This window comes from Octopus bimaculoides, chromosome 25 (assembly GCF_046866305.1).
Source record: "Octopus bimaculoides isolate indiv1 chromosome 25, ASM4686630v1, whole genome shotgun sequence".
Taxonomy (NCBI): Eukaryota; Metazoa; Mollusca; class Cephalopoda; order Octopoda; family Octopodidae; genus Octopus; species Octopus bimaculoides.
Window position 1 is genome coordinate 9,669,351 of NC_142952.1, and position 22,500 is coordinate 9,691,850.

Consider the following 22,500-nt stretch of genomic DNA (forward strand, 5'->3'; position numbering starts at 1 on the left):
TATATATATATATATATATATATCTGTATGTATATATATATATATATATATATATATCTGTATGTATATATATATATATATATATATATCTGTATGTATATATATATATATATATATATATCTTATATATATATATATATATATATATATATATATATATATATATATATATATATATAACTGTATGTATGTATATATATATATTTAAAATATATCTGTTCCTTTCCCGAGCGTCCAGTAACACAATATCTTTATCACGTCCTCGGGTTGATGGTTTTGTTGTTTTTGTTGTTGTTTTTCTTTTTTGAACTCACTATATATATATATATATATATATATATATATATATATATATATACATACATATATCTGTATATATATGTATACAGATATATATATGTATACATATATCTATATATATTCATGTATACTTATATCTGTACATATGTATACATATATGTGTATATATATGTATACATATATCTGTATATATATGTATGTATGTATATATATATATATATATATATATATATATATATATATATATATATATATATATGAATACATATATATCTATATATGAATTCCTATACATATATATATATATATATATAAATATATATATATGTATATGTATGTATATATATATATGTATAATTTAATTTATCTAAATCGGATCATTAAAATGGAATGTCTAATTAAGAAAATTGAGCATATTACTCCACCTCCTGTATTCAAGAACTATTTTTTCCACTTTGTTTCACATTTATGTGCTTACTCTGGTTAATATATACATACATATGACAATAATATGATGAAAGTAATAAAAACATCAGTCACCATCTTGTGTTAATTTTGGTTTTCTTACCTTGTTTTCTTTCTATTTTAGAAGGAAAAACAGCAACAGCCACCTCAACAATGTAAGTTATTTTCGTCGTTCCACCTTCCATGTCTCAATAAAATTATCTGACTGTAATATATCGTAGCATTAATGAAATCACTAAACATGTCTTCAATACATTACAGTCTTAAAACAGGCAACTTGAAAAATAAGACATACTAAAGAAATAAATGATAAAAAATACCCACATCATTAAATACATGAAAGAAATGGCCACAGTAATTTACTAGAATTGTATAATCAGTCCTAGCAAGGCATTACTACTGTACAACTAACCATGTTAAAGTTCATGAAACTACTATGTGATGAGTGTAATATAAGGATGTTTATATAAACTTGGCTCCCTTTCATTAATGGTTAATACTTGTTCTCCATGTAGATCATTTTCATTCTGATAATATTGATTGTGAAACAATTAATATGCTGTATGGTTATTTATTAGATGGTAATGTGAAGTGCCTTTTTCTTTGAATAGTCTTCTATTTGATATTGAATCTGTATTAAAATATATCTTTTTCACCATCTACTTTCTCTCTTCTTATCTTTCAGCTCACCATGCCTTCTTCTATCTGAAAACAGAAGGTTACACTGAGTTGGGTAAGTTAATTTATACAGAATTATTGCACACTATTTCTTATAATTTGCATCACACATTTAACCTTTCTGCTATCATATTTTTTTTGAGATAAACTTTCTTTCAATTAATTTTTTAAGTAATGAAAAATTTATTAAAAGGTTTTGTTCATTATTAAGCTAATGTTTAGAAAATTCATAAAATTTAGAAAGAAGGTTTCAATTTAGATAATGATAAAACAAGATGTTTGTATAATAGAACAAGAGGCTGTATTTGACAAGTTGCTATCAAAAGGCTTAGATAGCAACATTATGGATTTGTGTTAATTCTTACTATTACAATATTAAGGGGAAATAAATACCAGCAATGCTTTGCCCCATGCAGGAACTACACAGAGGTTTTGCAATTTCTTCTGAATCTATTAATGCTGGAAATCCTTCCACTATTATTATTTATTGTATTATTATTCCTTCTTTTTCAGAGGGTATAACTGATTTACATTGGTTCAAAGATGAGAGCCAGGATGTAGGCAACTTTCATTTGGTTAATGAAACTTACATATATGTGCCACAAAATGGGATTTACCAAATAGGCTGCGCCGTGCAATTGTACATTCCAGAAGATACTCCTTCAGTAATTGTAACCTTAATGTTTCAAAGAAAGAATGGACCAAAATATAAATGTATAAAAAAAAGTTTCAATTCCTTAAAAAATACACCAGAATATGCCATAATGCAATCATCATTTACATACCGATTTAAAGTAAATGATACAATTGTTTTGAAGATGAACATGGTAAAGTTTATCAGCCACAATACAAGTTATTTGTCTATCACCAGTTTATACAAAACTAATCATCAATAAAATGTTAGTGTTGTGCCTTAGATGCAGATCAACTGTTTTCTCAAGAGCTTCTTTTGACCGTAAAACATCTTGTGAATAAGAGATTCTTTGGAATTCTTCATTTCTGTTATCGGTTTTAATCATTGGTCTGTGGTTCTGTTGAAGCTCTTTTCTGGGGAGTTTCAGTTGATTATATCGAACTCTTTGTACTTTGTCTGCTACTTATCTAACTGTTCTCATCAAATTGGAGTGGTTGGCGTTAGGAAGGGCATCCAGCTGTAGAAACTCTGCCAAATCAGATCGGAGCCTGGTGTAGCCTTCAGGTTCCACCAGTCCTCAGTCAAATCGTCCAACCCATGCTAGCATGGAAAGCGGACGTTAAATGATGATGATGATGATGATGATGATAGACATCGTTGATATAAAAGGGAGATTATTCATTTGGATATGAACACTGCAGAGTATTTCTGCATGAATGCACCTCTCCATACACACATATAAATATTTCTGCATAACATACTCATCATCATCATTTTCATATTTTTTAATTAACAACTCCATGTTTATAACATCCCGTTTTGCCTCTATTCTGTTTTCTATTCATCTTCCTCCTTCAAATATTATTATTATTATTAACATTATTACACTGCGTGAATAAGCAATGGCAGAGCATTGTAATCACTCACCTTTGATTGTCTGTGTGTTTGAAAAATTACTGGAAAATGGCTGAACTGATTTTCACCAAATTTGGCAGCAATACTCATTGAGTAAGTGGTTCAAAATGATGAAAATTTGGTTTGATTATCTTCAAACATACATACATAGCTATGCAACTGTGTTTGTGTGTGTACAGTGATAGATTTGAGGGTTTTGTTTATTTACGAGTTGATTTCTTAATTTCACCTAAGTATAAATACCTATAATGGTGAAATGCTTCTCAAATTCTATGGAATATTTTCAATAAGCATTTCATTTTGTTCACTTTCTTTTTCTTATGAATTTACTCTCGTCTGCATGTATATCGATCATGGTGTACTTATGTGCGTAGACACATGGGTATATACATATATACATACATATGTGACTGTGTGTGTGTGTGTGTGTGTGCATGTACAGTGATGGATGTTTATTTACAAGTTGAGTTCTTAATTTCACCAGAGTATGATGATACTTAAAAAAAACAAATTTTTAAAAAAATTAAATTCACAAATTTCCCAATAAACAAGTGGTCATGTTATATATATCCTACAATGAACTACAGTACATTTGATTCACTTACCATCATTGAAAGACGTTTGAAACAATTAAATTCTATGCACTATTTTCTACAAGTAATTCATTTAGTTCACTTCTTTTTTCATATGAATTGATCCTTGTCTCTCTGTGTGTGTGTGTGTGTATAGATCATGTGTGTAGACACATGTGGGTACTACATACATACATTAGATATGCAACTTTGTGTGTGTGTGTACAGTGATGTATTTGAGGGTTTCGTTTATTTATGAGTTAACTTCTTAATTTCACTGGAGTATAAACATCATGGTGATACTTAAAAAAGAATAAATAAATTCAATTCAATTAAGAAGAATGGGTAAGCAACACATTGTAAGCTATACTATAAAAAAAAAGCACCCTTTTAAAGCCTAGCCAGGCTCATGGACCCAGTTTCCCGGTTTCAATAACGTTATGTGTTCCCCAGCTGGACGGGACGCCAGTCCATCGCAGCATTACTCATTTTCGCCAGTGGAGTGGACTGGAGCAACATGAAATGAAATGTTTTGCTCAAGAACACAATGCGTTGCCCGGTCCAGGAATCGAAACCACAATCTTACAATCATGATGCTGACACCCTAACCACTAAGCCACGCACCTCCACAAGCCACACTATAATCTGCAAGAAAATTTATCTGTGCATAGTGTATGCATCGCCCCTCCAATGCCTTTATTTTTTCCTTATTATTATCATTAAGGCAACAAGCTGACAGAATTGTTAGCATGCTGGGCAAAATGCTTTATGACATTTTGTCCATCTTCACGGTCTGAGTTCAGATTCCACTGAGGTCAACTTTGCCTTTCATCCTTTCGGAGTCAAAAAATTAGGAACCAGTGAAACACTGGGGTCAATGTAATCAACTAGTCCCCTCCCCCAAAATTTCAGGTCTTGTGCCTTTAGTAGAAAGAGTTATTATTATTATTATTATTATTACTCGAGGTCAATAAATTAAGTACCAGTTAAACACTGGGGTCAATGTACTCAACAAGTCCCCTCCCCACAAATGCCAGGTCTTGTGCTTATTGTAGAAAGGATTATCATTATTTTACCTCCGCCTTAGCGAAGGTGGAGGTATTTTTTTCAGACAAGCTTGTTTGTCCGTGGACAAGATATCTCAAGAACCGCTGGATGGATTTGTATGAAACTTTCAGGGATGTTTGGCCTCATGACTGGCACAAACTGATTAGATTTTGGGATTGATCCAGTATCAGACAAGGATTCTGGATTATTTTTTATATTTACTTTACCTTACATGAACTATTACGATCATATGTTAATTTTCAAGTCTTTCTCAGTTATCTCCCTTTAGCCTGTAATTATTTTGAATGGTGAATTTGTTAACTTTGGCTTGTATTAGGTAAGGACAAATTATTTATTACTGTTACTAAATTTTCTACAGCCACCTTCACAGTCCATGACTGTTTTTTTTTTTTTTTACTTAATTTTTGAGAGTGGTCAGGTTCATTTTTAGTATTCTCGTTTGTGAGTGCAGTCAAGTTTATTTCAGGTATTCTCATTTTAAAAATCATCCCTGGCTAATCGTTGAGAGGACATATCCTGCTTCCATCACGCAGTCTTTTTATAAACTTTCTGTCAGTAACTGGTTTTCATCGCTCAGCCAACTAACTTATTCACTATTTTGCTACTTACATGAGTGATAGATTCATTTTCAACGAACTTTTTCATAAAGAAATCCTTTTCAGATTCCAAACTACGTTTCATAGATTCAAATTTCTCGGACCGTAATTTTCCAAAATATTTAAAATGTGTTGAGAGATGTTTTACTTTGTAGTGACAACGAATATTGTACTCTTTCATAACAATAATACTTTCGTTACATATCAGGCAACTAGCTTTCTGGTAATTTTTTCCCCACCAAAGAACTACTTGGATCGTTTTTAAAACGGGGGCCACATTTTTCATTAACGAAACACTTTGAAACTTGGAACACTGGTAGAATGTGTCATATAAAACATCTTTTTCTCTTAGTCTTCTTAAAAAAAAAAAGAAATCCCTAAGTTATTCCATGTTAAAGTTGTCGTATTTCTGTAATTTCAACCAATCACTGACGTCCATTCAGCCGATATACATTAAGTGCCGACTACATAAACAAACGATTCTGAAACAATTCTATCGGTGATAGGGTTAGGGTTAGGGTAAAACGGCAAATTTAAAAAGAAAACAGCAAATAAAACGAAGAAAAAAAAAAGAAAATGAAAAAAGCAAATAAAACGAAGCTATGGCTTAATCAGCCAAAGGAGTAAATATAAACAACTGAATACTTGTCAGTGATTGGTTGAAATTATCGAAATAAGACAATTTTTTACATGAAATAAATTCGAATACAAAAATATTTTTCTGTTCTATAACACAAAATAGATAAGTATACGAAGTTTGAAAGTCTTTCCGTACCAAAAACACTACGTAAAACATTAATGAAAAATGTGGCCCCCGTTTTAAAATAGATCCAAGTACTTTTCTCCCCATTCTTTATTGAAAATACGACATTCACCGTTAACCTTTCTCTTCTTAGTAACCATAACGATAGGTGGAGAAAAAACAAGAGCAGTCTTACAGGCCTCGGCGTCAGATATTCGCATTTTAATTGTAATCACTAATAACTGACTAGCTCAAGGCACACGTGATATACTGTTGTAATTATTATGGCGCGTGAAATACGTAGTGCGTGAAGTGACTGACACAGTATACATACAACATGCGTAATCTAAGAAGTGCAAGAAGCAGTATAAAAGCATGGGATCTTTTTGGTTTAACGGGCAACATTTTTCATTAATGTTTTATGTAGTGTTTTTGGTACCACCTATGAATACTGAAGAATATTCCCATGCGGATCTTTTTGGTTTGACGGGCAACACTTGTTTTCTTAACGAAACACTTTCAAACTTGGGATACTGGTAGAATGTGTCACGTCGCGGGCCGTAATTTGGTGGCCCATGCTTTATATTAATGCAATCAATCATCACTGCCTCTGTTTTTATATCTGCAGCAGAATAAAAAATCAGCTGGATTGCTGACTTGCAAGTGTCCTAAGGGTTGAGTGAAAATACTTTTGAATTGCTTATTTAGTATTTCACTTATCCCCATTGGGTTTCCTGTGAGTGGGGCATCTTTTTTGAGGAGTGCACCGAAGCTTTTTCTTTGGCAAACTTGTAGAAGGCTCTGGGGTTAGATTTTATTTTGTCTATAGTCCAGGCTCCTTTGTCTTCTCTTTCTTTTTCATGGGAGAGTTGCAGATTTTTTTCAATCTCCAGCAGTTGTATTTTCACTGCTTTCAATTTGTTTGTTTAGGCGATTTGAAATGTTTGCATGCTGTCTCATAAGAATTTTCCTCTCCCTGGGGATTTTGTTCTTGTGTACAGTGGCCTTTATCTCTGGGACACATTTGTAGTATATGGCTTGCATTACAGACATGAATTGTTGAAGTTTCATGTCGATGTCTGGTGAGGAGAGACATTTAGGCCAGTTTTGTTTGAGGATTTCTTTCTCAGTTTGTTTCCAGTTTGCCTTATGGAAGTTCAAACTGAAAAGATTTTGAGAGTTTCTTGTAGGCTGCATGTCCATGGTTTCTTTTGGTCCGTACATAGTCGTCCGCTCTACCATATTGTGATCTGAGAGTAGCATCAGTGTCACTTTCACATTATGGATGAGATCTGTAAGGACGACCGTGCGAACTCATAAAAGGAGAAATGGTGACGAATGGAAATAAGACAGGACTCCTTTTATTTAAACGCGTCACACGGTCGAACACAAAATTATATATATCAAAGATGATATACAAATAATGTTATACTACGATAACATAGATGACCAGTAATGAAAGACCACAACCGTATTAGATGAATAACAGAGATATTTATTATGGCGTTAAAGATGTATGTCTATGTGAGATGTATGTCTATGTATGTCTATAATAACATAATCAAAGACAGGCCGTCGTACAAAGAAAAGTGTGTATGTGAGTGATACATGTATGTGTATGTGAGTTATTACAGCAGGTGGAAAGAGAGTCAATAACACGTGAGCATTTTATACCAGTTCTTTAGTACACAATAGTATGAGTCTGTATGGAAGTGAGTTGAGGCTGTGTGTGGCAGGGCTGATCACTAGTTGTGATGTCGTGGCATCGATGCCGGGCCGTGATTCTTGTTATACAGATGTTCGTCGTTCGTCGTTTGGCAGAGCTTATCACTAGTTGTGATTTGGCTTCGATGCCAGGGCCTTGAGGACAGACGTTTATCGCAGGCTGAAATTCTCTTGTCTGTTTATTTATAGTGGTGAAGCTAAGTCACCTAACAGAATCGAAGAGAGAGATGTACCGCGGTGGTTTAGTTTGGTGTACATAGAAAGTCGTGATGACGCTGGTGGAGATTGATGCCGGTTAGTAGTCGTAGACTCGTGTTGCTGATGTGGCGACGGCGGTGGTCATCGTTGGCTGGACGAAGCTGTTGAAGTGGTCACTGGCTGATTGTTGTTGCTGCTGTCGTGTGGTACACGGAACAGTCTCTATAGAGAAACTGGACCGAGACAAATTTGTTGGGTATGAGCTGCTCTATTTAAGGCGTTAAGGGGGCTCCAAGACGGTAGCAGAAAAACACTATCATGTGACCTTATAAGGGGCTGTGATTGGTCAGTTTGCGTTCTGGCGGGAACGGTTCGAAGAAGTTGCCGATTCGAATAATGATCAGTCACATGATGACAAGGTTGATGTTCTCTGCTACGCTCGCGTGTGTTTATATTTAAATGAGAAGAATGGCGATATCAGTTTTGTATCTAATGGCGATAGGTAGAAGAGACGATAGGTAGTTTCACTACAGATCCATATTATTTGTGAAGCAGAGATCCAGTATGTTACCTGCCCTGGACTCGAAAAGGAGTGATGCAGTGTGGGGTCGCGCATTGTCCTGATGAAACATCACTCCTTTTCGAGTCACTAAAGCGGGTCTTTTTTCCTTCAAAGCTTGGTTCAAACGCTCTAATTGCTGAGAGTAAACTTGAGCATTGATTGTTACATTAGGTGGTAACAATTCAAAGCGAATTATTCCCTTGCAATCCCACCAAATAGAGAGAAGAACATTTTTCCTATGAAGTTCCCTTCTCGGTTGTGGTTGAGCTTTTCCCCTTTTACAGAGCCACTGTTTACGACGTTTAACATTTCGATAGAAGATCCATTTTTCGTCACCAGTCACAAGTCTATCCAAAAAGGGTGAAATGATTTCGCGAGAATGGAGAGAAGAGCAGATGTCAACTCAGGATGAGGCACCCATTTTCCAAGTTTAGGAACCTTTCCAAGTTGTTGAAGATGACGATAAACAGTTGTATGGTTTGAACTAAGCTTTATTGGCAATTCTTCAACTGATAATGCAGGATTTTCTTCAAGTAATGCCTCAAGGAGCTTATCATCAAACTCAACTGGACGTCCTGTTTGATCTTCATTTTCAAGGCTGAAATCTCCACTTCTGAATTTTGCAAACCATCTTCTGCAAGTTCTTTCATTCAAGCATTCTTTCCCATAAACTGGGTGTATGTTTGGAGTAGCTTCGGCTGCAGAGTTTCCTTTTTCTACTCATAAAACATTTTGTTCCTCAAATGCTCTATGGATACTTTCATGTTAGAAAGGGTTTTAATCAAAGAAATTTTAATTCTATTATTCTGTAAAATAATATTTAATTAGTTTAAATGTACACAAATGCATAAAAATAATTTTTAATTCCATTAGACATTCTAAAATACTATTAAATTTCATTCAATTTTAAAAAAGGTAAAATTGGACAGAACTTATGGGATAACCTGATGTAATGCACTAAAATTACGTGGGCGCATAATTTACTATGTTGTCAATGCAAATAGTAAAACGGCCTTAAATTTGATACGAAGGAAGAGAGAGAGGGAGAGGGAGGAGGAGAGAGAGGGAGAGGGAGGAGGAGAGAGAGGGAGAGAAGAAAACGAGATAAAGAACGAGAGAACGAGAAAATAAGAAGGTGAGAGAAAAGGCACGAGAGAGTGAGAGAACAGGAAGGAAGTGGATGTGTTGCTACCACGTTTTTTTGTATAGTACGACAAAGAAGAGGAGGAGCTAAGAGAAACGTCAAAACGTAGCGGTATTTAAATTCACTGACGAAGTCATTCATTCATTCAGACTAGTTTTAATCGCTGCTGCTAACACCGTGTTGCGTCTAGTGTGCGAAAACTTCCAAAAATGCCTCCTGCTTTATCACTAACTCTTTTGGACCAAGATGCGAACAATAAACAACAAAACTCATTCCAAAATGTGGACGAAATTGGAAATTTTACTCCAGACAAATCAGTTAAATCTAGATGTCAGAAAATTCTCGACTCAAATTATTATAAATACGGAAGCCTTTGTTGTTTGATTATACTTGTTTTTGTTTGTATCTGCCTAACCCAGGTAAAACTCGAACTTTATTTACTTTCAGCAGGCTTTTGAATAATTGTCGTACATTTAAATTTGTCCAAATTTTTTACTATCCCACACATAAAACCATTAGCAGCAACGTCGTCATTTCGGGTTTCCCCCGTTTTGACGGTTTTCCCCTCATTCTATTTTTAGAAATGAGACAACTTTCGGTAAATTTATAGTTTCATACCAGACTAAAGTTCGGTGCTAAATAATTTTCTTTTCGCGTTTTTTTTTGGGGGGGGGGTGTGCAATCGTTTTAGAAGACCTCGTAAGCTGTCGGAAATGTATTCTTTCCGCGTATTTTTGTTTTTTAAAAAAAGGGGGGGAGTAGGGGGTGAAATTTCCAATGGTTCCACCCCACCCCGTTTTCTGGATAAAAAGAAAATGGGTTTTGTTTCATATTAGGAGGTCAATGTAATTGCACCTCTTCTTGAAGAATTGCACATCTCCTTGAAAAATGCACTTTCCACCTTTTCAAATCCGCCCCCTCCCCAATTTAAAATTTTGATTTTGCTTATGTTAAAGCGATCATAGTAAATTGACAGACATGCAAATCGAAACGAAAAATCGCTGTTTTGGCAATCTTTCGTTTTGGGTAGACATAATGTAAATAAATGTTCATTAGTTTCCATGAGCATGTGTTGTCTTGTCAACCCTCTAAGTTACAGGGACGTAAACACACCAGCATCGGTTGTCAAGCGATGTTGGGGGGACAAACATACACACACACACACACATATATATATATATATATACATATGTACGACGGGCTTCTTTCAGTTTCCGTCTACCAAATCCACTCACAAGGTTTTGGTTGGCCCGAGGCTATAGTAGAAGACACTTGGCCAAGGTGTCACGCAGTGGGACTGAACCCAGAACCATGTGTTTGGTAAGCAAGCTACTTACCACACAGCCACTATTTTCAGATATATTAATTTGAGTGGAAATTTTATTCATTTTTTCTGTATCTAAATATGTTGGCACAAAAGAAACAATTATCAGTAAAGTATGGTGTAATCACCAGTTAAAGATGTGATTGTCTCCATTCTTATTCTTGCTGTCTTTTACTCTGAATTTCTTGAAATTCTCGTAGTGTTATTTGGATTTACCTGTCATACATGACAAATTACCTTGAATGCTAATTCTACTTGCATTTTTTGCTACCTAATTGTTTCATATAGTCAACCAGGTACATTTAACATTGAGTGCTTTATACAGGGTGTCCACAAAATCTGGGTACATAGGGATTAACACATACTTTAAGAAATTATAATTTCTTATATTTAATTGTTTATGTTATGATTTTATTTACTCCATGTACCCACATGGGATTAACACATACTTTAAGAAATTATTATTTCTTATATTTAATTGTTTATGTTATGATATTATTTACTCCATGTAGCCACATGGGATTAACACATACTTTAAGAAATTATTATTTCTTATATTTAATTGTTTCTGTTACGATTTTATTTACTCCATGTACCCACATGGGGATTAACACATACTTTAAGAAATTATTATTTCTTATATTTGTTTATGTTACGATTTTATTTACTCCATGTACCCAGACTTTGTGAACACACTGTATATATATTTGTGTGTGTGTGTGTGTGTATATACAGTAACATTTCGATATATGAATTAATTTGTTTCCAGAGACCGCTTGTTAAGTGAAAACTTGTAAAGCTGAGCAATAATTTCCCATAGCAGCAGTGTTATTAATCGTAATTTATTCCCAGAAAAATATTTTACCTGTAAAATTTATAATGCTCGGAAATAAATGGCAATAAAATAACAGTAGAGTGAAAAGAATATTTAAAAAGACTGTCAAGATCATTTATAATGAAAAATATTATCTGCCTGCGTTTGTTGATTCCTTTTACTTCTCATATGTGTGTGTGTACATATTTGTGTGTGTAGCACAGTAACATGACAGAGATAATATGTAACAAGAGACCAATACTAACGTGAATGTGAGAAGAGTGTATCAAGTATAAGACAAAAGTAGTAAAAGTATTGTTCTTGTGGTTGGCACTCCGTCGCTTACGACGTCGAGGGTTCCAGTTGATCCGATCAACGGAAACAGCCTGCTCGTGAAATTAACGTGCAAGTGGCTGAGCACTCCACAGACACATGTACCCTTAACGTAGTTCTCGGGGATACTCAGCGAGACACAGAGGGTGACAAGGCCGACCCTTTGAATTACAGGCACAACAGAAACAGGAAGTAAGAGTGCGAGAAAGTTGTGGTGGAAGAGTACAGCAGGGTTCGCCACCATCCCCTGCCGGAGCCTCGTGGAACTTTAGGTGTTTTCGCTCAATAAACACTCACAACGCCCGGTCTGGGAATCGAAACCGCGAGTCCGCTGCCCTAACCACCGAGCCATTGCGCCTCCAATAGTAAAAGTATATAACAAGTGTATCAGGATTGTAACCAGACAATGACAAACCTTAAAAGAGAAAGTAATATGATGGAAATAATACAAATAGCACCAGTCACCCTCTTATCTTAGTTTGCCTCTTCTTCTCTCTTTATTTTTTTACTTTAGAAGAAATGTCCTCCTCCACCTCCTCTACAGCCTGTGGCAACAACTTCACCACTGCCCACGACACCAACTTCTCCACCCTGTAAGTACATATATTGTAATCGTTTCTCATTTCATATGTCTATAAAATCATCTGACATTAATATATTGTAACAGTAATGAAATCTTTAAACATGTCCTCAATATATTAGTCTATTTTAATATTTTAATAGGCAACAATTCTTTCAACTTGAAAAGTTACAGGCATAAAGAAATAAATGGAAAAAAATACCCACATCATGAAATGTTTACAATAATTAATTGGGCATGGCTTTAGATCAGGGGTTTTCAAACTTTTTGACTTGCGGACCCCTTTATATTTCAGGCTTTACTACCCCCTTATAAACGCTTATTAAATTTACACATAAATATTTGCTTAAAATAACATATTTTTACATTTATTTATTTAACAGTATTTAACAAATAGGTTTATTGTCAATTAAAAGATTTCGATTAAAAAACATATATAAAATCAAATTGCCCATAAAAAGTATTTGCTGTCTACAGACCCCCTGTCTTGTCCTTGCGGACCCCCTGTGGTCCGCGGACCACAATTTGAAAACCCCTGCTTTAGATGACACTTTGATAGGATGAAGCTTCCTGTACACGTTTACTAGAATTGTACTATCAGTCTCAGCAAGGCATTGCTACCGTACATCTGACAATGTTAAAGCTCATGTAACTACTGTGATGAGTGTAATATATAGATGTTTATATAGTCTTGGCTCCCTTTCATTAATGGTTAATAAATGGTTAATTATTGTTCTCCATGAAGATAATTTTTATTTATGATAATGATGATTATGAAACTGTTAACATGTTGTTTAGTTATTTATTAGATGATAATCTGAAATATTAAATATATGAAATACATCAGGAGGTGCTCTTTTCTTTGAATAGTCTTCTGTTGATATTGAACCTATATCAAAATATATCCTTCTCACTGTCTGCTTTCTCTCTTCCAATCTTTCAGTTCACCATTCCTTGTTACACCTAAAAACAAAGGGTTACGAAGAGTTGGGTAAGTTAATTTATTCAGATTTATTGCACACCTTTTTCTCATAATTTGAATTATGCCCATTAAATAACTGAAATTACAGATTTAAGCTAATTCTTACTATTACAGTATTAAAATACTTTCATTATAGACGTATGCTAAAGGCTACTGTTATGTACTTGGGTTTAGTCCTGCTGTTGTAGAATGAGGGGAAACTATTCCATTTGGTTGAAGTATATTACCATTATATACCTATTATGACAAGTAAGCATTAATTAGTATATTGAAAGACTTGGGTCAACTATAATTGAAATTATACATGTGGATCAAATACAACAAATAGAGACATGTGCCAAACTGCTGCTACAGCTACTGCTGTTGCTACTGCTTCTACTACCGCCAGCACCACCACCACCATCAACAACAACACTTTTCCCATTCACACACAACTGATGCTTGAAACCGACTGAGTGAGAGACAGTAGCAGACAGTGGATGCCGGGATCTGAGGGAGGCCTCCGTTGCCAGATGCTGCCACAGTTATTGTACGTGTACCTGCCCAACGTCTGAAAGTCGATTTTTATTTATTTATTTTCTTTTTTTTTCTTTCTTTCTTTTTTTTTTTGTGGTCGTAAGTGTGGACGATCTTTGTCACATGGGTCATAAATTGAGAAGGTGTAAAAAACAAAAAAAAAAACAAATTCCGCATCAGTGAACAAGAATAAATATATTCAGTATTTTAACATCAATAAGATCACATCAATAAGACAACTAGCTGGCAGAAGCTTTAGCACACCAGGTGAAGTGCTTAGGGATATTTCATCTGTCCCTATTTTCTGGTTTCAAATTCTGCTAAGGTCAACTTCGTCTTTCATCTTTTTCGGAGTCAATAAAATAAGTATCAGTTAAGCATTGGAGTTGATGCAGTTGACTTATCTGTGTTGGCACTCCGTCGCTTACGACGTCGAGGGTTCCAGTTGATCTGATCAACGGAATAGCCTGCTCGTGAAATTAACGTGCAAGTGGCTGAGCACTCCACAGACACGTGTACCCTTAACGTAGTTCTTGGGGATATTCAGCGTGACACAGTGTGGCAAGGCTGGCCCCTTTGAATTACAGGTACAACAGAAACAGGAAGTAAGAGTGAGAGAAAGTTGTGGTGAAAGTGTAAAGCAGGGTTCGCCACCATCCCCCTACCGGAGCCTCGTGGAGCTTTAGGTGTTTTCGCTCGATAAACACTCACAACGAAACTGCGATCCTGTGACCGCGAGTCCACTGCCCTAACCACTGGGCCATTGCGCCTCCACTGACTTATCTACTCCTAGGTAAAAGTATAAAAGAAAAAAAAAAGCACCCTTTTGCCAAGCCATGTTGAGCCAGTGTGGCAGGATCAACAAACCAGTATGGTCTCAAGCTCAAATTCACAGCCTCCACATCAGAACATGGTTGGTGGAGAGGATATGCTGAAGTCTTCATCCTGCAGTGGACTGAATATAGGCAGTCCAGTCCAACGATTGCATCAATAAAAGTTAATGTGGATTGATTTGGAGTAGGAGGAATGAGTTGGAACATGGCAAGTGATACCCAAAAGAGGAGGAGAGTACAGATTGCCTACAACAGACATAACTGCCCCACCCTAGAGGTCCTCCTGTATCAGAAAAAACACTTTTTTTTTTTTTTTACTGATGTGTACTATGAATACTTCTTCCTTTTTTTTTTGTATACCATATATACCTTTTACATTTTTCTATAATTTCATTCTGTGTACACTCCAACACTTTATGTCTGGTTTTTTTTTTGTTTTTTCCAGAGAGTCTAACTAATTTACAATGGATAAAAGTTATGAACCAGAGTAAAGGGGATATTAAATTGCTTGGTGGAACTTTCATTTATATTCCTGAAGATGGTATTTACCTTATAGAATGTACAATTCAACTCAACATTCCAAAAAATACTATTACATTTCATATGTTCTTGACATTGGAGGGAAAGAATGGAACACAATATGAATACATAAAGGAAACTTTAAATTCCTTAACTTTCTCAGAACATACCAGGATACAATTGATATCCACAAAATATCTTGAAGTTAATGACAAGATCTATTTCAGGATGAACAAAGTGAAATTCATCAGTCCTGATAAGTCCTCAAGCCGCTGTTCTATCACCAACATACACTAAAATAATCCTCAATATATTTTTACAACTGGTAAGCACCCATGCCAAAATAGCTTGTGGTTGTAGGTCTCAAATAAAGGTTGGTCTTATTCCAAGATGCAATTGGCAGCAGCCAATCCAAGTGTCGGGTCACAAGAACCAGCAAAGAAAGAAAGAGAGAGAGAAAGAAAGAAATAGTGTGTTTGTGACAGGGAGAAACTGCTTGCGAAGCGTCTAAAAAAAAAAAAGTGGAAGAGGGAGACAAAGCGGCGAAGGAAAAAAAAATTTCTCTCACCAAGACAGCGTCTAACAAAAAAAAAAAAAAGAAAAAGGAACGAACAAGTGGAAGAGGGAGACAAAGCGTATTAGGAAAGAAAATGTAGCTAAGGAAGACAGAGTAAAATGCATTTGTTTTCTTAAACATGAGATATAGTTTCAAATATAAGATGTTTTTGAAAGACACTCTATTCTATAAGATTATATATACTTTCTCACACAACAATTCAAAAATTTTTTATTTTAAATCTTTCATCTTTCTCCCCCCTCTCACTCTCACACATACGCACATATACTTTGGGAGCGAAAGAGTTTTGTTTACATTCACAACTATGAAACAAAAACGTATGTAACAATTGTCAGTCACCCCACCCCCAACCCGTTTTTCGGACCACAAAAAGGGTTTGATAATTTTTCAGATTAACACCCGCACGATTTCCACTAGGATGTTACGGTTAGGGTTACGGTTTTAGGGTCAGTTAGGGTTAGGGTTAGTTAACCTAGAAGGGAGAGGCCCCTTATTTTTTGGTTAAGGTTGTTGGTAAGCTTTCCTAAGTTACTCCAATCCAGATCCCCAATGCAAATCTTCAGATCAACCTTCTCCTATGCAGATCTCTAATTCAGCATTTAAAAAAAAGAGTCAATGACTGAAAATAACCAATAAACTGATTCCTTATGGGATTTCCCAATCAAATTGCCAGCAAACCATTTTCAACCAAACCAACTTCAACGGATTTCGCTCAAATATGATGTAGATGTTACTTATTTTGGTTTGAAATAAAGCACTTAATCATTTAATAATCCTAGCTTAATCCCGAGCAGCGCCGGGCTATACTGCTAGTATATATATATATATATATATGTGTGTGTGTGTGTCTGTGTTTGTCCCCCCAACATCGCTTGACAACCGATGGTGGTGTGTTTACGTCCCTGTAACAAAGCGGTTCGGCAAAAGAGACCGATAGAATAAGTACTAGGCTTACAAAGAATAAGTCCTGGGGTCGATTTGCTCGACTAAATGTAACATGATTAGCATAATTACACGTACATAATTAAATATAAAATGCTTATTGTTTTCAGTTTTCATTTTACTTAAATGCTGTAAAAATGCTTAACATCATTACATGTACATAACTTTAAAAATAAAATACTTACCTTTTTTTTCTGTTTTCGTTTTATTTATTTTAGTATGCTTAAAAAATTTCTTAGCAGCATTTTATCCATCTTATATTCTGAGTTCAAATTCCATCAAGGTCTACTTTAACCTTCATCCCTTTGGGGTCAATGAAATAAGTACCAGTCAAGTACTGAAGTTGATGTTATTGATTAGCTCTCCTACTCAAAATTTCAGGCTTTGTACCTATAGCAGAAATGATTTACCTGTAATTAAGTTGAATGGTTTGTTTTTATATCTTAAAAACCTATTGTATGTTACAAAATATAATACAAATGGGGTACATGTGACAATAACCTTTTAATCAAAATTTGACATCATACTTGGAGACTGATATCATATATTTCTGGTGGTATTGTGTATTTAAAAAAAAAATGATTAAAAATGTACATAAAACTACATTTCAGGGTGTATGTATAAGTTATATTATGAAATGTAAATATGGATATTGTATTTAGATTTTGGTCTTATCTTCATGCTGTCCTATTTTATAAACACAAATTAAAAAATACTCTGAAATAAAAAAAAATTAAAAAAAACAGGAGTGGCTGTGTGGTAAGTAGTTTGCTTCCAAACCACATGGTTCCGGGTTCAGTCCCACTGCGTGGCACCTCAGGCAAGTGTCTTCTACAATAGCCTCGGGCCGACCAAAGCCTTGTGAGTGGATTTGGTAGACAGAAACTGAAAGAAGCCTGTCGTATATATGTGTTTATATATGTGTGTGTGTGTATATGTTTGTGTGTCTGTGTTTGTCCCCACAACATCGCTTGACAACCGATGCTGGTGTGTTTACGTCCCCGTAACTTAGTGGTTCGACAAAAGAGACCGATAGAATAAGTACTAGGCTTACAAAGAATAAGTCCTGGGATCGATTTGCTCAATTAAAAGGCGGTGCTCCAGCATAGCCACAGTCAAATGACTGAAACAAGTAAAAGAGTAAAAAGAGAGTATCAACAACACTTTCGGTCCCAAGAATTCTGGAGAAGGGATTCTCAACTGTACTATGACTGCTGACAACAAAGATATTTTCTGATAGACTGAATGGTAGGTTGTATAACACTTGTGTTAGGACTGCAATATTGCATGATAGGGGTCTTGAATGTAGAGGACCTTAGTAGACTGGAAAGAAATGGAGCATGCTCCATTGGATATGCAACGTAAGTGTGTATGAGCAACATTGTATAAATGTGCTGTGAGAAAAAACTGGGCAAGTGTTTTGTTCAAGAACTGTGTTTATAAGCAAAATTCTTCATTTTACGTGGCTCCAGTCCACTCAGCTGGCAGAAGTAAGTAATCCTGCAATGAACCAGCACCTCTTCACCACAGAATCCAAACAAATTGGCCTTGTGAGCCTATGGTCCAGTAAGGACCATTGATCATTGTTTGTTTGTGCTTGCTTTTCAAATACATAAGACTGAAAAATGGGATGGGTTTTGTGTCTATAACATGAACAATGGGACAATTTAATGAATTAATCCGACTGTGTTCCCTCTGTCTGTGTGAATATTATAACATGAGACATTTAAGTGTAAATATCATGTAATGTTAATAATACTAGTCAACAAAATAAAACTTTTTTTTCTCTGGTATAAAATCTTAGACCTGCTTCAGACTAATTTTTGACTGCTGATTCCAAAACTGGCATCTGATTTGCTCTATCACAACACATCACATTGGTATCTACCTGGAGCATGCCAATATTTAACTTCATACCACTATTTGTAGGAAAAAGGTAATTTGTATTAATTTGAAAATTATAAACCTCCTACTGGACCAGCAAAGAAGTTACACTAAATACCCTTGTTTCCTGTACTATTAGAACAGTAGTGCTGCAAAAGATCACTAGGTAAAAAAAAGAATGGTTCTCAAGAAACCATTTGAAGCCAGGTGACAAGAATATCGTTAATAACCCTCTGGTTCATAGGGAAAACAAAGGGTTACGAAGAGTTGGGTAAGCTAATCTATTCAGATTTATTGCACACCTTTTTCTCATAATTTGAATTATGCCCATTAAATAACTGAAATTACAGATTTAAGCTAATTCTTACTATTACAGTATTAAAATACTTTCATTATAGACATATGATAAAGGCTACTGTTATGTACTTGGGTTTAGTCCTGCTGTTGTAGAATGAGGGGAAACTATTCCATTTGGTTGAAGTATATTACCATTATATACCTCTTATGACAAGTAAGCATTAATTAGTATATTGAAAGACTTGGGCCAACTATAATTGAAATTATACATGTGGATCAAATACAACAAATAGAGACACTGCACATAAAACTTGATCACAGTAGAGACTGTATGTATATATGTACAAGCTTTCCAGATTTCAATGACAAGAAGGCAGGAATATTTGATGAACCTCGAATAAGAATACTCTTCAGGGGTCCACATTTTGTTACAACAATGAGTGTAGTTGAGGCTAGCGCTTGGAATGTCTTCTCTGATGTGGTGTGGAATTTCCGTGGGAGATTGTGAAAGAACTGATCTTGAGTTTACAAACACCTGGATGTAGAATGGGCATTAAATTACACTACTTACTCAATCACTTGGGTGAGTTTCGAAAGAAATTGCGTGATGTTAGCAAAGAACAAGGTAAACACTTTCATTGAGATGTGAAAGTAATGGAAGAACACTCTCAAGGCCAATAAGATTCAAACATGATGGTAGACTGCCGCTGGCGCTTGATGAGAGATTTTCCAGAAGCTGTGCACAAGAAATCGTCAAAAATGAGGAAGTTCATGCAGTAATAAGAGGATCAGAATGAATGACCACAGTAAGTAGAGATTTTGTATTCATATTTTGTTATAACCAAGCTTAATTCTTGCATGCTAATATGCATTTACTCCAACAACTTTGTGTTTTGATTTATCAAATTTAAAAAAAAGACGTGTTGTCTATTAAAAACTGTATCTATGTATGTTTAATTCTTCCTTTATGAGCTTTATAATTCTTCCTTAATAGCTGTTTTTTACTCTAAATTTGATCACTCTTAGGTCCAGTTTTTCTTTCAACATATTTGTACCTTGTTCTCACACACTTAAGCTGCACATTAGGGTGGAGCAAAAAATTTTCAAGAATATATCTTTTTATTGTGAAATCCTTTAAAAACAACTGTTAAAATCTGAAGTTCTTAAATTTACATTTTCAGGCTCCACAGCCCACTTTGAAATTTTGAATAATGAGTGAAAAAAAAAAAATAAATAAATAAAATAAAATAACTTATAACATGTTTGCCATTCCTTATTTTATTTTTACATTCATCGTTACAAAATCGTATCAGTAATAGTTCTCCATGGCATGAAACCAAACTACATCTCATCAAGACTAATTTGCTTCCTAATTAATTGAGTAATAATTCTTTCTGTAACTTTCAGGACTTGGTCCAGCAGTCTGATACATCTGTAATTACCTCTCTCTAAAGCATCTCTTTTATCATTGTAATAGTCAACTATAATGCTGCAATATCAGTCATAAGTTATGACAACTTCCTGTACAACCTGATTAACTATTTGGATGACCAGGCTATATCCTTTCCCAACAGAAATTTAAAAAATCTCAGTGATATTTTCCAGCATTCACATCTTGAATTACTTTATTATACTGCTTTCAACTAGGGTAGTTGGGAAGACTCTTTCTCCCATACACTTTCACATTTAATAACTTTTCATGTATCACTTCCATGTTGCTTTCTTTTCAGAATTACTAAGTGCATTGCTTGGTCCATTAAAAATACAAAAATTCCAAAGTTTAAGCAATGGTGCAAAACAAAGAAAGGAAAAAATAAAATAATAATAGGAAGAGTAGAAGACCGAATAGGAAATCGTAAAAATAGAAAACATGGAATATATTAGTTTTAGAATTAGTTTATTTACAATGATTGTTTATTTACAATGATTCAATAGCATGTTATATAGAAAAATACGTATTTGCCCATGTGTGAGGATTGGTGCGTACAAACAATATACATGACTATTTACATCAATGTCTTTTTTGCATTTTGAGCTAGACAAAATACAAAGAAACAGACATAATCAAATGATTATAAAAGGCTGCAAGCTGGCAGAAACGTTAGCACGCCGGGCGAAATGCTTAGCGGTATTTTGTTTCCCAATATGTTCTGAGTTCAAATTCCGCCAAGGTCAACTTTGCCTTTCCTCCTTTCGGGGTCAATAAACTGGGGTCGATGTAATCGACTTAATCCCTTTGTCCTTGTTTGTCCCCTCTATATTTAGCTCCTTGTGGGCAATAAAGAAATAAGATATAATCAAATGAAAATGCCCACAGAAGAAGCACAACATTTTAATGATTATTGTTTATGTTCAATCTGCTGATATACAAATAGCTGGAGTTCTTATTGCAGCTGATAAATTTTGCCATGTTCATCTTTAAAAAGACTATCTCATCAGCTTTAAATTTGTATCTAAATGATGACTGTATCGTGTCATGTTCTGATATGGTTAAGGAACTTGAACTTTTCTTCATGAATACATAATCTTTTTCATTATTCTTTCTCTGTAACACCAAGGTTACAATTGATGCATTAGCATCTTTCGGAATATGCAACTGGATCACAAAGTTTATTTGGTAAAGACCATCTTGGGGTATAGAGAAGTAACATCCATCAATCAATTTAATGTTACCAACATTTTGGCTGTCATCTTTCAGCCACTGTAAATTAATCACGTCATCTGAAAAAAGAAATAATAATAATAATAATGGTGGTGGTGATGATGATGAAGATGATAATAATAACTGATAAATGATAATTAACTGATTGGAAGTATTAACATGTACATTATTTAGTCGTGGTATAAAAGATGGGCCACAGCAAATATTCTGCTCAATAACACTGATTTGCATGTCAGCTGCTTGTCATTAACCAGACGAACATGTCCTTTAGTGACTGATGATATGTGCATCTCTGATCGTGAGTAGAATTTGTGGGAGAGTATCACAGATGTGTTGAGAGGAATTCTTTGGGGTTTGAATAAATCACCTCTGGATACATGGGTGTTTTGTTTATCATCCTTAAACAAACCTTAATCTGTGACCTTTTGAGTGCGATGGGCTACTGATCCAGAAGAAAATTCCAACTGGGCCTCACCTGCAAGGTCATGTACTGTTTATCTTGATATAAGATCATCATCTCATACACATATGGTTGTGATGCATGTGCCTGGTGTACCCTTATCAGACAGGTATACTAGGCCTTGTATATTCGTATCTCAGTGTCAAGTTGATAGCATGCACTGCTCTCACTCAATAAT

The 22,500-nt window shown here is 34.9% G+C and overlaps 3 protein-coding genes across 6 annotated transcripts in view; 2 read left to right on the forward strand and 1 right to left on the reverse strand.

Moving 5' to 3' along the window:
• Positions 1-22,500, forward strand: part of LOC106881740 (unconventional myosin heavy chain 6) — a 261,243-nt gene that overhangs the window by 57,735 nt on the left and 181,008 nt on the right. The gene's annotated exons all lie outside the window — the stretch shown is intronic.
• On the forward strand, positions 650-17,210 carry LOC106872472 (uncharacterized). Its single transcript, XM_089341604.1, has 7 exons — positions 650-674; positions 888-920; positions 1,451-1,498; positions 1,957-2,270; positions 12,585-12,663; positions 13,594-13,641; positions 15,427-17,210. The coding sequence occupies exons 1-7, from the start codon at positions 650-652 to the stop codon at positions 15,795-15,797; spliced, it is 918 nt and encodes a 305-aa protein (XP_089197730.1). The 3' UTR covers positions 15,798-17,210.
• Positions 21,081-22,500, reverse strand: part of LOC149131089 (uncharacterized) — a 13,829-nt gene continuing 12,409 nt past the window's right edge. Inside the window, exon 4 of the mRNA XM_089341742.1 lies at positions 21,081-21,921. Within this exon, the coding sequence (XP_089197868.1) occupies positions 21,533-21,921 (389 nt within the window). The 3' untranslated portion in view covers positions 21,081-21,532. The remainder of the gene's footprint in view (positions 21,922-22,500) is intronic.